Source organism: Stegodyphus dumicola, chromosome 4 (genome assembly GCF_044657685.1).
Source record: "Stegodyphus dumicola isolate Sdum_Otavi_A_Nest chromosome 4, ASM4465768v1".
NCBI classification, from domain to species: domain Eukaryota; kingdom Metazoa; phylum Arthropoda; class Arachnida; order Araneae; family Eresidae; genus Stegodyphus; species Stegodyphus dumicola.
The window spans coordinates 241448662-241465708 of NC_140771.1; the positions used below are offsets into that span (position 1 = coordinate 241448662).

At 31.2% G+C, this 17047-nt stretch overlaps 1 protein-coding gene across 3 annotated transcripts in view; it reads right to left on the reverse strand.

Annotated features, from left to right (window-relative positions):
* Window positions 1–365: 365 nt before the first annotated feature.
* Lamtor3 (Late endosomal/lysosomal adaptor, MAPK and MTOR activator 3) overlaps window positions 366–17047 on the reverse strand; it is a 45619-nt gene continuing 28937 nt past the window's right edge. For all 3 annotated transcript variants that reach the window (XM_035360249.2, XM_035360250.2, XM_035360248.2), the window contains exons 5-7: window positions 14341–14474; window positions 10975–11038; window positions 366–641 (exon numbers count right to left, since the gene is read on the reverse strand). In XM_035360249.2, coding sequence (XP_035216140.1) covers window positions 562–641; window positions 10975–11038; window positions 14341–14474 — 278 coding nt within the window. In that variant the 3' untranslated portion in view covers window positions 366–561. The remainder of the gene's footprint in view (window positions 642–10974; window positions 11039–14340; window positions 14475–17047) is intronic.

Consider the following 17047-nt stretch of genomic DNA (forward strand, 5'->3'; position numbering starts at 1 on the left):
ATTTAGACAAATTAAAAGATAAAATGTAATTTTTTTTTCACATTATTATGTTAATAATGCTTCATTTTAAGTGTTAACCATAAGCAATTTCCCTTTAATATCGTCACTGCATAAAGGCGCATGCTAGACATTTGCACGACAGCGCCGATTAGGCTTGAAGTGGGCCTGCTGGTAAGTGTCCGTAATGGTAAATCTTTGTTAAACTGTAGACATACCAAGGGTTCCAGTGACATCCAAAACAGTTCAGACTTGTCAGCGATATGTGTACATACTTTCTAGATATATATGGGTACTTCAAAACTTTTAGCAATTTTTTTGTTCTTCATTCTTGTTATTTACATTAGCTCAAAAAATTAGAAAAATACTAAATATTAGAAAATATTTTATTTTACATGTTACAAAAAAATTAAGATCTTATATACAAATTTTCTGTTAATGCTCTATACGAAAGTAGTTCACTGCTGACATTGAGTGAGAATTTCAATTCTTATCACAAACAAAATAAAATTTAAAAAAAGGAACATAAATATATACGAAACTCATTTCTTCTCCTCCTCCTCCTCAATGATTTCCAATGTCGATCACAGCTTTTAAATCTTCTATGAAATCATTTAATTCTGATTCTAAGCTCAACAAAAGTCCTGTAAAAAATATACTGCACTTACATTTATAAAAACATAAGTAAGACATTACATGGTTCATGTTACATAACTGAGGAGAATAATAGATTTTTTTTATGCAGAACTGTTCATCTAAATGAATAGACTGTAAGTAAAAAAAAACTTTGTAACAAGTTGCTCCGTACATACATAAATACATATGTATGTAAATATGAACATGAAACATAAGTAGCTGTAAATTTTATTAGTGCTTGTTTCACCCTTTTTCTTTTCGCTTTGTTGCTATAAAATAGAACGGATCATTATTTGATCATGTATGGATACATCTTCTCTAAATTAATTTGGGAGAGATAAGAGTTGTAATGTTGATTTCATTTTTGCTACAAATATAAGTAAGTACTCTATCACGAAACTAAACAGTAACAAATGTCAGTTAGTTAAATACATGTTAGAAGTTATTCACCAATCACTGCTGAGTGAAGAAACTGAGACAAGCATGCAAAAGTTATAAGTTTACTTGTAGAACATAACCAGATTGAACACATAGGAGATAAAACAACAGCTAAATAAATGCAAAATAATCAGAGACAAAATTCTAAAGCAAACTTCCTCTTCTCGGAAAGTTGCATAAGTAGAAAATGAATTCAAATGCAAAGAACACATCAACAAAATGTTGAAGACAGCTGAACTGTGAGGGCTCACTGAAGATATAAAGGATAGTGATATTACAGTACTAAGCAACTTATCATAAAGTTATGGACCATTGATTGCCGGACGTGTTCAAACACATGGGAAGTTTCTTTGATTGTAGCAGCTGGACAGACGAGTCTTTCCACAAGATCCATTTCAGACATAACAGCATCGTGATACAGGACACTTTTGATGGCTCTCCACAAGCAGAATTAAGCAGCTGCCGACCAAAACCTGCCCACACATTAACTTTGAAGTGTTGTGATGCCGCACACCGAGGGAGTTTTCTTGAGCCCACAAATGCTGATTGTGGTGATTGATTATGCCATCCCTATTAAATATGGCCTCATCCATAAACAACACATAAGCTGGGAAATTAACATTACAGGCATTTTCTTGCAGAAACCACTGTACGAAATGCACACATTCAGGATGGTTATCGGGGAGCACTAACTGAACCCTTTGGAGACAAAAGGCGTGGAAGACATTCAAGACACACTGGACACTGGTATAAGACATTTTTAATTCAAAGGCAATAGCACGTATGCTGGTTACTCTCCACCATATCCAACAAACTTTCTTCCCTAACGACCAAGTGAATCGATCGTGGCCTGCCCTCACTTCTTAATTTTCCTCACTTTGTCCTACCACTTGATGACCCATAGCAGCACAAATTTTGATGCAGATGTGCAAACAAACTTTGGCTTGGTTGATATCTGTCGGGAAAGCGTTCTCGATAAATGCATGCAGCAGCTCATCTATTACCATCAGCTATTCTATACACTAAGCACATGTCTTCAAGCTCTCCGTTCGTACAGCGTTCCATTCTCTTTGTATGGTACCTACCACTCGAATGAAGCAATCCTCACTTTCCACTAGCACTCTCTCCTGTACAACATCCCTGGCAGCATACAGTGATGTTGCTGGGCATGGGTTCCTATGTGATTATTAATTCTTATGATGTGCCCTACCTCCCCCAGAAGTTTGTCCCAACTTTTACGGGACACCCTGTATATATATGAAGATGAGAAAACCGAACACATTCAAAGAATACATTCAAAGTTACTAAAGTAAGAAAATTCCACAATGCAAATTGGTCAGTCGAATCAGAACGATATAAATTTTATCATGGAATTAGAAGCAAATAACAATTACTAATGGAACTCAAATCAAATATGAAGGCATTGGAGAAGGATATTTAACTGCATATATAGTGAAGATAATCAAACAAAAATAAAATGTGTAGAGGTTCTGTACGTTAAAAACTTCGAAGGAGGACTAATATCCATATAAAAAACTGAAAACAAAGAGTTTATCGTAACACATCAAGAAGACAACTATAGAATAAAGAAAAAAGACTATAGCAAAAGCAAAAAAAAAAAAAAAAAAATTACATAAAATAACTGAATTGTGAGAAGGAAAAAAACTAACTGGAGTTACTAAAAAGGGTGAAAACAACATTGATCTCTGGCATAGACGATTATATATACAGATTACGATGCTATCAAAAGGCTGAAGAATAATTAGTTAGCAAGTGGAATAAAGATATATGGAGAAATCTGAAAAAACAATGAATAACAATGTTTCATTAGAAGCAAAATGTCTGAATTACCGCATGCTATGTAAAACAACTATGGAGCAAAATTAATTCTGGAATCAATACAACTGGATGTTTGTAGACCAATTAGTACATCTCAAGGTGGAAAGAAATACTTCAGGACATTTACACTCACGTCCATAAATTAAGGATAATTCGGAGTCACGCGGAAATCGAACTCTAAAAATAAATATATCACTTGTAAAATCACTACACACATCTTCAAGAATCATATGCAAATTTCAGGAAGTAACCAGATGATACCGATGATACGTCACAATGACGAGAGTGTAAGACAGTGATATATAAGGAATACACGCAAAGAAGTAAAGTTGTTCGCAGGCGCTTTATAAGCATTTCAGTGCAATAACCGAATAGTTATGACACAAAGGACGCATTTGGATGACTTTTTACGTGGTAGAATTATCGGCTGTCTGGAATGTGGGCGTACCCAACTGGAAGTATCAGACGAACTTGGAATTGCCCAGAGTGTCATCTCCAGGCTTTGGCAACGATTCCAAGATGATGGTAATGTGAGTAGACGTTACAGCACAGGTCGCCCCAGAATTACAATGCTGAATGAGGACCGGTATTTGGTAGTTACTGCCAAAAGAAACAGGCGGAGCACATTCTCAGACCTGTCTCGTCAGCTCTCTTCAGCCACTAGTACGACAATTTCAAGGCAGACCGTGTACAGACGCTTAGGGCAGATTGGTCTATATGCTTGTAAACCTGTCAGATGCATTCCACTTACTGCAACTCACTGTCGCCTGCAGTTAGCCTGGAGTAAAGAGCATGCATTGTGGACACCGCAACAGTGGGCTTGTGTGATGTTTTCTGATGAGTCCAGGTTTAGCTTGCAGTCTGATTCTCCCCGGACTTTCATATGGAGAGCTCCAGGTACCCATTACCACCAAGAAAACATCATTAAACGGCACCGTTACGGTGGTGCAGAAGTGCACGTTTGGGGTGGAATTATTCTGGGTTCCAGAACTGACCTGCATGTTAAAATTGGAACCATGACAAGCCAAATCTATCGGGATGTCATTCTGGAACAACATGTATGTTTGTTTCGGGGCGCCATGGGCACACAATTTGTGTTTATGGATGACAACGCTCGTCCTCACCGTGCAAACATCGTAAGCGAATGCCTTCAATCGGAGGATATCATTCGTATGGACTGGCCAGCATTCTCACCGGACTTGAATCCAGTAGAGCACGTGTGGAACATGCTTGGCAGACGAGTTGCAGCCCGTCAACCTCCTCCTACATGTCTATCGGAACTTCGAAGAGCATTGCTTTTTGAGTGGTGTAATATCCCCCAAGATCAGATCGATAATTTGATACTCGGCATGCCTAGGCATTGTCCAGACTATATTGCATCATCTGGGAGACACACAATGTATTAACAATCATTCCAACCATGTAATATTGGTTTTTTGTAAATAGGGTTTTTTTTTTTTTTTTTTTTTTTTTTTTTTGTAATTTGCTCCAGGGAGAAAAATCGCTAATTTTTTTAATAATATCAAACATCACTTGAGAAATTAAATAATAAATGGGAACTATGAAGAAAACACATTCCTGCCATTTTTAAGCAAGAGAGAGGAAACAAAGTGACTCGCATGATGGAAAAGCAAGAGAGGGTTAATGTAAACATTAACCTGCATTAATACAGGTATGTTATTGCACACACAGCCTCCACAGTTTTTATAGTGTCAAAGAGATACGGAGATATAGAAGCAGTTCATCTGCAGTTGTTTAAAGTATGGTTTTAAAATGGGCTTGTCAGCAGCTACATCAAATAGGTAAATATGTCAGGCATTTGAGGAGGTTGTTGTGAATGAATGCACTACCAAACTGGTTCCAAAAGTTCATGTCAGGAGATTTTTAACTTTATGATGAACACAGCAGTAGGTTACCACAGGTTTGGATGACAAGGCCTGAAAAGCAGCCAATGGGAACTCACAGACTTCTTTGTGTCCAAGAGCCTCAAGGTTACAGAACATTTTACAGCTGCAAGAATGTTGACAAAGGGTATTGGATGTTGATGAAGATTACTTTGAGACCTAACACTGATTAACGTATGAGTATGTTGGATATCTGTCTGCTTCTGATGATCACAAAGAGCAAGAACTTTTTTTAGTTACTTTGCAGCTGATCTTCCAGATGGAAAGAAAGCAACTGGAAATATGTGGACATTCAAAACAAAATATGGTGCTACAAGTTGTATCATAAGAAATAAAGTTCATATAGTAGCTAAATAATATTGCCAAAAGCATGGGCATGATTATAATGAGATATTTGCATCAGTCATAAAATACACTACAATTAAGACAATCTTGACATCAGGCTCAAAAGAACATGCACATAAATAATTTCGGCACCTCTACATGGGAGTTAAAACAGTATATCTATACAAAGACCTAAAAACAAAATACATATGAATCAACTAGGAGGTTATGTTTCACCAAAGGAATAAAAAGTCTATTAACCAAAAGAAAAAAAATATGTTGTAGAAAAGAAAAAGTAAGTAGACAGAAACTGGAATCACAAAACAGATCAAATTTTATGCAACAAAGAATATATCCAAGTGAAAGTTAATCCATGCTCCTTTTCATTACACAAAGAAAATGCAAAAACTTTAATAACAATATGCCAATAATGTATTAGTGGTGAATGATAAGTATGAATCAACTCAGAAAGTTAAACAAATACTCCAAGAAAATTTTGACATTTGAAATGTCCAAATATTTCAGAATCAAAATTGAAAGAGGATAGGTTTTTAAGTTTAAATTCCAACAAGCTAATAAGATTAAAACTACATTCAATAAATTCACAATGAATCAGAAAAGAAAATAAGTTACATACCCATGAATATGAACTTTAATGAAAAACAAAAATAAAGAAGAGAGTAGATTCCCCGACAAACAATAATAAGCAGTGTAAGCAATTTTGTATTTAATAACAGTGTCAAGACTTGACAAAGAGAATTCTATTGGAATACTTGGGGAAGAATATAAAATCCATCAATAATAAATTATATTTAAAAACAAACTGTAAACTAATCATCAAAGATCATCAGTGATACTGTCACCAGTATCTGGCGGAAAATCCAAACTGGATTATATACAGTGGAACCTTGAGATACAAGCAGCTCTATACATGAGAAATTCGAGATAGGAGGAAAGTATGAGCAAAAAATGTGTCTCTAAATACGAGTACTGACTCTAATGAGCCAAACTGTTGGTATGTGTCGTGACATTTCCCGATCCGACTCGTCAGATCACTCGGGGTTCTTTGATGCTGTGTTTCTTGTGTTTTTGATATTGTTCTTTGATGATGTGTTTGTGCACAATTGTTTATTACCTTTAATGTGAAAGTAATTATTTCATGATGCCTTCCAAGAAGACTGCTGCCTCAGATAGTGCTGGAGAGAAAAATAAGGAACCCATGGCCATTGAAGTTAAGAAAGAAATCATAGATAAACAAGCATGCGTTAAGAGTGACGGAATTGGCAAAGACTTATGGCCTTTCGACATCGACGATTGGCACTATTCTGAAGAAGGAAGAAATTAAGAAACTTGATGCAACCAAAAGAGTTACTGTTACTTCCAAGCACCATCCAAAACTCCTAGAAGGTGTTGAGAAGCTGTTGTTGGTGTGGATTAAAGAGAAGCAGTTAAAAAGTCGGTGCTGGAAGCTATCATAAAGGTAAACTACAGTTATATTATTTACCAGTGTTATATATTAGGAAAAAAAAATTTTATGTTGATATTTTTGAGGATGCAGAACGGATTAACTGGATCTCCATTATTTTCAATGGGGAAGTTTGTTTCCAAACACGAGAAATTCACTATACGAGCTCAATGCTGGAATGAATTAAACCCGTATCTCGAGGTTCCACTGTACTTAAAACAAGAAACAACACAATATCATGGCTAAGCACGAAAAAAGCTATCTTTACATTCCACAGAAGCCAAATATATCAGTCTAGCCTTAACGTCATGACTGCAGTAGCTGAGACAACTAATAAAAGATGTATATTTCATTCAACAGGAAACTAAGACAACATCTCTTTATAAATCTTTTTAAAGGGAAGGGGAGAAAAGGAAGCAGTTACACTAAACACACTGATGTAAAATAACCCTAATTATGCAATTTCCAAAACTATGGAAACTTCAGACTATGGCATTAGAATACTATAATGACATATGCAGACATGTTCATCAAGATCACTATCAGAACATTTACTGAAAAGAATTTGACTTGTTCCATATGAGATACAAATAGACTTGACTACCAGACACACTCACAGGAGGGGATATTTTTTTTTTCTTTCATAACCAAATAAATACATTAAGGACAGAGTAGCTATAAATTTTATTATTGCTTGTTTTACCTTTTTTTAATCCTCTATTGCTGTGAAATAAAATGGGATGTTATTTAATCATATGTGCATATATTTTCTTTAGATTAACTTCAGAAAAGTCAGTTTTAATTTTGAGTCTACTCTAGATTGTTGACATCTACTGCACTCAACCACTATCTGAACTCACTAGACATAACTTCAAAATTTTATAGAATAATTTTTCGTTATTTTTATTTTAAAAAAATTGTATTCATTAACCCTCTCGCTGTGCATCCCGCGATTTCCATGGACAACACACATAGAAGTAGGAAAATTAGTGCAACCCGCGATTTCCACGGGGCTGAATTTTTCCCATCTATTTAACTGTGCAACCCGCTCTTTCCCCGTTCAAGGTTTCCTTTCGGCTTTTCTGTGATGTTTAATTGTTTATTTAGATGTGGGCTAACAGATGGTGTTAGTTGTCCACATTTCTACCAAATATATGAGAATACATAATGTAGCATTTTGCGCGTGCTTTTGAGAGTTCAAAGATGTCTGGAAGCGTTTCGTGAGTGATATACCTATATTGCTGATGGTATTTGTGACAATGATTTCAAGTATATTGAAGATAGTGAAACTGATCAGAATTTCTCGGATTCTTCTGCAAATAGCGATGAATCGGAAAATTCAGTTTCTATTGAAAATGTTCAATAGTGGTACAAAATTGATGTGCAAAATATTACATTACGCAAATATTTTCATTAGTATATGGTACTAGTATTAGATTATAGATCATCAATTTAAATCTGGTAAGATGGCAAGCAGAAATTATAAAATTAAAAATATGAAACCATAATTTATGAAATAAAGAGCAATTATGATCTTAAAGGGTATCAAAATTTACAAAAAAAAAAAAAGAGCTTAATATTTATTTGTTTACTTTATTAAACATTTCTTTTAATGTAAGTTGTTTAAGTTGCTTCCTTTTTTATGCTAAATGCACATGTCTAAACATTAAATGCGCATGCGTAAAGCATACGAAAGAAAAAAGTTTGGGGCTTTGAGGTCCGGATAATAGACATCCGGATTACAGACTTTGTACTGTATATGTTTTACCTTTGTATTTTATAAAATAAATCATAATTTAACCAATATTAATTTTCAAAATTTTCCTTTTATATAATTCTTCTTCAATTTCAGTATTCTAACAACCTTTTTCTATGATCTAATTCTATATTGAAAAAAAAAACTCTTTTACAAAAAATTTTTGTATATTTTAACTATTAAAATTTAACTATTTTAACTATTAAAATATATGTAGATTTGAAATATGTAATAAAAAATACGCAATTTTTGAACCTATTTTGATAAGAAAAGTATGCAGCGAGAGGGTTAATTAAAAAGTACAAATAATTAGAAATGCAAAGACTATACAAATACATATAAATATTTTTTATTGCCTGCACTAGTGAAATTCTGGCTTTCTCTTTCAAAAAATGCCTAACTTCTTAATTATCCAGCTTAATTTATCTTTCTACTCTTAAACATTTAACTTGATTAACTTCAGGACACTTAGCTAGTACAAAGATCAGCTATAAATTCAAAAACTTTTGAAATTCCTTTGATTCAGCATTTTAAGATTTAAAAATATTTTACTTGAAAAAAAAGATTAAGGAAGTAATGTTCCTTAGATAATTAAGACAAAAGAATATATTATGGTGAAGAAGAGCAGTTCAGTAATAATGTTACATTTACTGGGAATAAAATTATGAAAAAATTAAAATAAAAAACATATTGTAATATTTCAGAGATTAACTGCATATTACTGTTGTTCATATATTAATAACACATATTAAAGATATTTAAGTAATGTGAATACATGCATAAACAATTTATTAATAAAGCATTACTGTATTTAAATATTCCAAGCTACACTTAAATCTGAAAAACTTTACAAAATCACAGGATTTTATTACATTTTAAAGAAGAAATTGTCTGCTAAAAAAATTTCAAGGAAATTATATGCTTAAAAATATTTCTATAGGTATTTCAAATGTGATAAAACCAATACAGTGATATATCAGAACTTCCAATTAAATTATTTACGTAAACTAAAGAATTTATGAAATCTTTTCTACATTTAAAGTTGTTTAAACCTCAAGAAAAGTAATCTGCTTCATGCAACAATTTTACAATATGATTTAAGATTAATTTCATTTACTAATTAATATTTAACATGGGAAAATTGTAAAAATTAGAAAATTTTTCAATTCTGAAATTACTGCTACTAAAATAATATATTTCTATTATACATGTAAAGACTTAAACATGCATTGTTTCTGAAACAGTTTCTGAAAAACAGAACTAAATATATTCAAAATGGTCGAATGCAAAATTTTAATTAATAGACACTACATAAGACTTTCATAAGACTTAATATGAAAAGAAAGACTTTAAATTCATCTTCTTAAACTATAAATCTATGAAAGTGTATGATCTAATTTTAGGCAGATTTTTCCCTACTCTTACTTTCAGAACGAAAGATTAAAGTACATATCAATTTCAATGGTCTATGAATTCTTAGAATAGAATGAAAATAATTTATACACAGATGAACTACTACTACAGATGAAATTCATTTTTGGGAGGAAAATGTGTTAAAGAATACTAAGAAAATATTTTTTTTTTAATTTTCAGAACTAAGCTTACAGTTTATTATATATTTATTAAACCAAGCAAAATATATTTGAAATTTTTGCATATCCATCCTTATCATTATTAACATATATCAACAAGAATCATCAATGTTGAAAAATTAGAAACTATACAAACAGAAACATATCCATAACATATTGCATTTTAAAATTTTATAAAAGGAATGTTTCATATGATGTTAAGTATGATATTTTTTACTGTCAATATTATTGATGTTTTGCTTTAATCTAAATAGCAAGAGTTTAGAAAATTCCATATTTCAGATATACTTACTTTTGTATGGTTATACAATAATTTTAGGTAAAAATCTACTCTTACATAAATTTCATTGAAAAGTAATCTTTTTTCCTATTACTCAATTAGCAAATTAAGATATGATTTCAAATCAAAACAGATTGAAATTTTTCATTTTATTTGTCTAATATTATTTTGTAACTTCTTTTTACCACTCAGATTCTAAACCTTGTAATAATGAAGTACAATGTTTACCACTACACTATATTTGTTAAGAAATGCAGTACAATGATATATTAGTCACTATACTGTATTATTTAAGGAACAGAAGTTTCCTACCTATTGCACTACAATGTTATATTGTTCATCCATACTTAATTTTAAATCAAAGTACTTTTTTAAAAATGTCTTCCATATTTTATTAATCCCCCCCCTTTGCTAGTTTTAGCTTAAAAGCCATATTGCTGCAATATTCAACAAAACAAAATGAAGAACAGATACAAAAAAAGGCTTTACAAAAAAGTGCGAAGAATTAATTCATTATCTAACATAGCTAGACCTATCAGGTTAGGTTATTTGAATATGGCAAAGCACGCACTTTCTAAGAGGAAAGATGCTTTGGATGGAGAATTCTCTCAGCGAAACTGGCTCATATTCACATTACACATGGGGAAAACTATGAAAATAAATAGCATTACAAATGAAAATAAAAGAATTACACAAAACTATATTAAACTCAGCATACTGAAAGCAAAAATTTATTATCTTACCAGTATTGGCTTCAGCACTTGCTACTAAACTGACCATCAGAGGAGATTTATTAAAGTGTACAACCTAACAAAAAAATAAAGTTTTTATAATACAACATATAATTATCACAAAAGAAAATATTAAACATATATATGTAATAAATACTTATTTTGAGAAACATATATTTTTAAAAAATATTAAAAAAAGGGGGCATTATAATATTTACTTCTCACATAGCTCTTAATTTTATTCACATTTAATGATGTTAGAATTCTGGTTTTTTACTACTAATAAAATGACTTCTTTCATAGCAGAAATAAGATCTCAGATTGATTATATCACTTACTCAGGCTGAGAAATAGCTTATAATGAATTCTGTATTGTCATAATATTTCCAGACATTAAAAAGCTCAAACCCTTACAATGAGTTCAGTTCCTTCACGAAAGTTTGCTGGTAGAGTCAGTATGAAGCATTGTTAATCACCTCTTCCTCTCTATCACTAAGCTTTTTGTATAATTATAAACACTGAAGAAAACCAGTCAAATTACTAAATGAAACAAATGGCATGCGGAAAATACTGGAAAGTGTGTTACTACAGAATAGGCACACTTCAAAGTCATTTTTTGCTCCCAAACCAAGCTACATAATCATGATAATGACTGCAATGACAAAAAGGCCATATCCTCTGATTTGCTAAAATCTCGTTAGTATGGGATGATGATACACATTATGATCGTAAATTAGAGGAAGGTCACTATGCTCCTGAAGTGCCTATTTTAAAGTAAAAGGCTGATAATCCCTTAAAATGCTTCCCTGCTTCTAATTTTAAAAGTTGAGACTGAAACCTTTAACCAAGCAACTGATCTTTTACAAGCAAGCTGCTTTGTCTAATTTGCCATAAAGTTGCTATTCTGTATGGGAATTAATTATTCATGATTAGGATCTAGATTTCAAATTTTTGTCTTATTTTGTGTTTGATGTTTTTAACCTTTTGAAGTTCAGTGAATAAAAAAAATAAAAATTAAAAAAAAAATAGAGGGGGGGCTTTACACATAGATAATTAGCCCCTAATACAATGTTATGTCATGCAAAAAAGAAAGTAAACCTTTAAGGTAATTCATGATGCGGTGGCATACCACTTGCCCCATTGAGTATCTAGAGCAATAAAATGCCATCTTTGCCAGAATGTAAATTCTAACATGCTTATATAAAATGCTAGTTTTAACAACTAAATGAAACTGCAAGATATAAAAAATGTTTTTGAATAATTATCTAGAAAGCATTGATCATATTCACAAAATAAAAAAAAAAATTTCAAAAAAATTACATAAAAAAAATTGCTCCCAGTACGTTTTAGGTATTTTTTAATGAGCTCATAATAGATTTGAAACAGAGATGTTTTTTGAAAAGGAGGATGTTTAGAAGGCTGTCATGTTTGTTTACATTTCACCTCTCTTTCCTCTGCTTAGGATCAGTATTTAGTGACATTTCATGTTACAGGATTATATTTTCATTTCTTTCACAAAAAATACTAAATCTTTTTCAAGTTTTAACATTACTGCAATTTATTAAAAAAATATAAATTTGCATTATCTATATATGAAATGAACATATTTGAAATTTTAAAAAAATTTAACAGTGCTGCCACCTAGTAGCAGTATTTCCTCCATGCACAGTGGGACATATTTGTCCCATCTTTTAATTTCAACCATTTTTAATTTAATTAATATATATGAATTAATAATTTTTATTAGAAAAAATTATCTTTTTCAGATAAAAATATTCGTTTTAATACCAAAAGCTGTTGTTCGGACGATTGAAATTGAATAAGAAATTAAGGAAAAAAACTGCTTCTAAATTAGACATGAAAAGAATTTATTCCACATTATTTCCATGGATAGATACTACTGCTGCTATCTATTACACATTTAGAAAACTAAAAGGCATAAATGTATATATTTTTAATGAAATTTTGCAGCTTTCATCTTGGAGGTAAAAACTGTAAAGAAAGGTGCGACGCCCGGTGTCCCACTGCTTGTCAAAGGGTTTAATTTATTGCCAGTGCCCCCCCCCAAACAGAGCAGTACCAAATTTTCTAAGAGAAACTGGCTCATCTTCATGTTCATGAAAGGCAGTCGATTCACTCGAATTTCCACCCTTCTCCACTGAAAAGAACTGTTGCTTTGATTCTTTTGCACCTCTTCAAGAGAGTTTTCTTTTATTGTGAAGTCAATAACACAAAAGCCTTTATGGGATATGGTCTTTCTTATTAAGCCTTCTGTCTAGGGTTTTCTGCAATACAGAATTTCTAGTAGCAGACGCAACGTCTAATTCAGCTACCTGACAGTCGGTTTCTTACAGTGGTGAGCAATTACAGATAGAGACTGATCTTGAAAAGTTTCTTTTTCTGTAACCTTATCCCAACTTCCAAACAAAAGTTTTGGAATTTTTTAGCAGAGAATAGAGAGAACAACCTGTCTTAAAATATTTAGCCATCTTGTCAATTCATTAATGTCTGCCTTGCTTCTAAATGAGCATTAGTCCTCCATCTAAATTCAGCTACCTGACAGTTAATTTCTTACAGTAGTAAGCAATTACATACACAGACTAATCTTGAGAAGTTCACTCCCACCTCTGTAATCTTGTTTCAACTTCCAAACAAAGTTTCAGAATTTTTTAATTGAGTATAATTTTTAAAGACTACAAACTGTCTTAAAACATTCAGCCATCTTGAATTCATTTATGTCTGTCCTGCTTCTAATCAGCCATTAGTACTCCATCTCAAGAGTTTTTCTAAATAATATTATTTTTGAATAAAAAGACTATTCTGATTGAATAAAGAATGGAATCAAATCCTGAATTGCATTGAAAAAATAAATAATGACAGCGTGCCATTATTTGCATTTCAAAAACAAGTCACACAGGACTGGATAATGATAATTAAGTTTGTCTTGTGCCCACCCAAGAAAAAATGCATAAGACTGATTAGTTACTGCATAAAATGTTGTTATTTTTATGTATATATTGATAATTTTGGAAACTAACATTTGACTCACATATATATTAAGACAAGAGAAAATAATAAAGTAATCAAGCATAATAATAATAATTTATTATTATGCAATATCAAAATACTAAGTTTTTGCTAGCAATGGAAAGTTTGAACTGTTAACATTTTATATTATGAGATTCCTCAAGAAACAATCACATAAAACTAGCTTAGAGCTATTTGAAATATATATGAGTACATATAATATTCTGTGTCAATGGTATTAAAAAGAGTCACAGAATTTGTTCAAATTATGTACTACACTATATGATAGTTCATGCAATTCTGTCAAGTAAGAGTTAACAAAAATTTTTAATTATGTAAACTAAAACATACCTGGAAACTGTTAAACATGCACATAATTCGGCGATTCTTCCCACATCCAAGTTTTCCAGCTTGTTCGATAGCTAGACTCACAGATGCAAGAAAATTTTGCTTGGAAACTACATCAGGTACTTTTCCTGTTCTGCCTGGAAGATATTAAAAGACTAGATTACATAAATAAGACTACATTACAAAAGTTATGTACATGTTAAGACTGTTAGATAAATGTTAAAATTAATACATAAATGTTGTTCAGCCTAAACTACAAAGGAAAAGAAAGGATGTTAAAACTTAACATCCTTCTTTCCATATGTAATTTAGTCTTAACAATATTCATTTAACATTCTATCAGACATTTAAATGAAAGATGTTAAGACTAAATTGCTTAAATACTTACATGTTAAGACTGAATTGCATAAAATTAAGAACATTTGCTTTCAGGTTAATTATTATTAATGATAAATTATTAATTTTTTCTTATTTAATCAGAATTTCTCAATTTTCTTAATTTAACCAGATTGCCATTAAATTGGGAAGTAAAACAAAGTTGTCATAACTCAATTATTACATTTGCAGCCATAAAAAATACCTAAACTCATTTATTATATGTTGCATACATTATCTACATTTGCCTATTACTCCACATATTATTTGCAACACAACTCTGCATAAATCCTCATATACCCTACACCCCTTAAAAAAAGATATTGTCCGTATTACGTGTTACCATACCACAGCAATACTTTCACAATTAATGATTTCTTATTACATAAACATATTTATTCACAATTTTCAGTTATATATTTCACACTACAGATGGTAGCGTATAATGATATACCTGACTTTGATTGAATTCTGATAGCAGATATGTTTTGCCATCAACATGAATTTCCAAATTTTTCAGTAAAATAATACCAAAAGTGAGTTCCTATTTCATTATATTCAATGTGTAACACATCTGTAAACAATGAAAAATATGCATAACTATGGATAGAAACATGTAGAATACATCATAACACATAAGCCTGATTAACATAGCAACAATCTGAGGTAACATCAGCACTTGGAAAAAGCAGATCTCTATTTTTTTAGAGTCAATTGAACACCCTAATCCCATTTCTGCCCCAACAGCACGTCTCTGTACCTTGGCTGAATCTGTAAACAGTGTTAATGTAAGTAAGCTGACTGCAAATACGTAGCCTGATCCAAGGAATAAAAATTTCCAACTATTTCAAGCAGATCACTAATTAATCATATATCCAGCAAAAACCCTATTAATTACATGACATTGTATATTAGTAAGTATAGAAATCCATAGTAATGGGCACATACTCCCCTCCCAGCTGTTTTGGTATCAGTTCAGAAAATTTACTGGCATAATTTTCAGCAATGAAGATAAAAGCAAGATTAAAAAGGTGCGAATAAAAATGGAACAATTTATAGCAAGCAAAGAATTAGCAGATTTTGGAGAAAGATGAAAGTGATTTATGGAATGAAACAATTCTTGCATTGCAATTAGTTTAAAATTATATGAAAAAATGTTATAATTTCCTATTTTTATGATCCAGCAAAGAAAACAAGTGCTATCTTAGTCAGATTGGTAACACGATCAAATTTCTAGATTGAACATACATATCAATTTCTCTGTATTTTATATGCCCAGTATAACGAAAAAGGGAGCATCTTCTGTGCTAGCGAAAATTATACAGATTGAAAAAATCTGAAATGTGGAAATGTGCTGGCAATGACTGTTGACAGCAAAAAGTTGCTATCTGTTATAATTTTTAAATAAAAGACACTTCCAAAATATTAAAAAAAGAGGATATGTTATAACATGAATAAATCAACGCCTTTCAAAGTTATATTGAATCCCTGGCAAAAGCATTATTAAACCCTATCCAAAAAATAGTTATTCATATCAGATCGTGTTTATGGCCATCAAACCAAAAAAAGTGAAAAGGTCAAAAACTTTGTCATTATTTCAATAAGAGTTACCAATTCTTTAACTACTCATTGTTTTTATAAAAGTATTTAAATTGTTTTGTTACAAGACTTTGTCTATAATAAGAAACTGCAGATTTAAATTATTATATAACTAAGCAAGAAATGCCGTTGCATATGCATAGGTCATATTCAATTAGCATGGCTCCAGCAGCTGCTAAATTCTCTTTCATAATATCTGGTAAAAAAACATTATTTCCTTTTATCATATCATTACTTAAATAAATAAAAATTTAGCTGTCTTTAGATAATACAATCAAAGATTGTAAAAGAAAAGAACTATTTTATTCATTTTTTAATAAATTTTATATTTACTTTTGCATTCTATTTAAGCACCAAAGGCAATTAAATTACATTCATTCGAAACTTGAAACTATATTATTAAAATAGAAAAAAATTATTGATCTTGATAACAATAAGACAACAAAAATATTCTGGATATCGTACTTTAAGATACTCGTTATTACTTCATGTATTCACAAAATTATGAAGTTTCTCTTTTTATTTTATTTAAGATTTTTTAATTGTTAAAGTTTCATATTTCAAAGTAGATATTTTTTGGAAGATATTAGTTTTCATAAAAAGAAAAAAAAAAAAAAAAAAAAAAAGAAATTTTTGCAATTTCTATTATCTTTTTTGCAAGACCAAAATCCTACAGCCAACCTATGCATTCTTTTTGTCAGAAGAAATGTATGTTTCTGTTATTACAGTTGAAGAA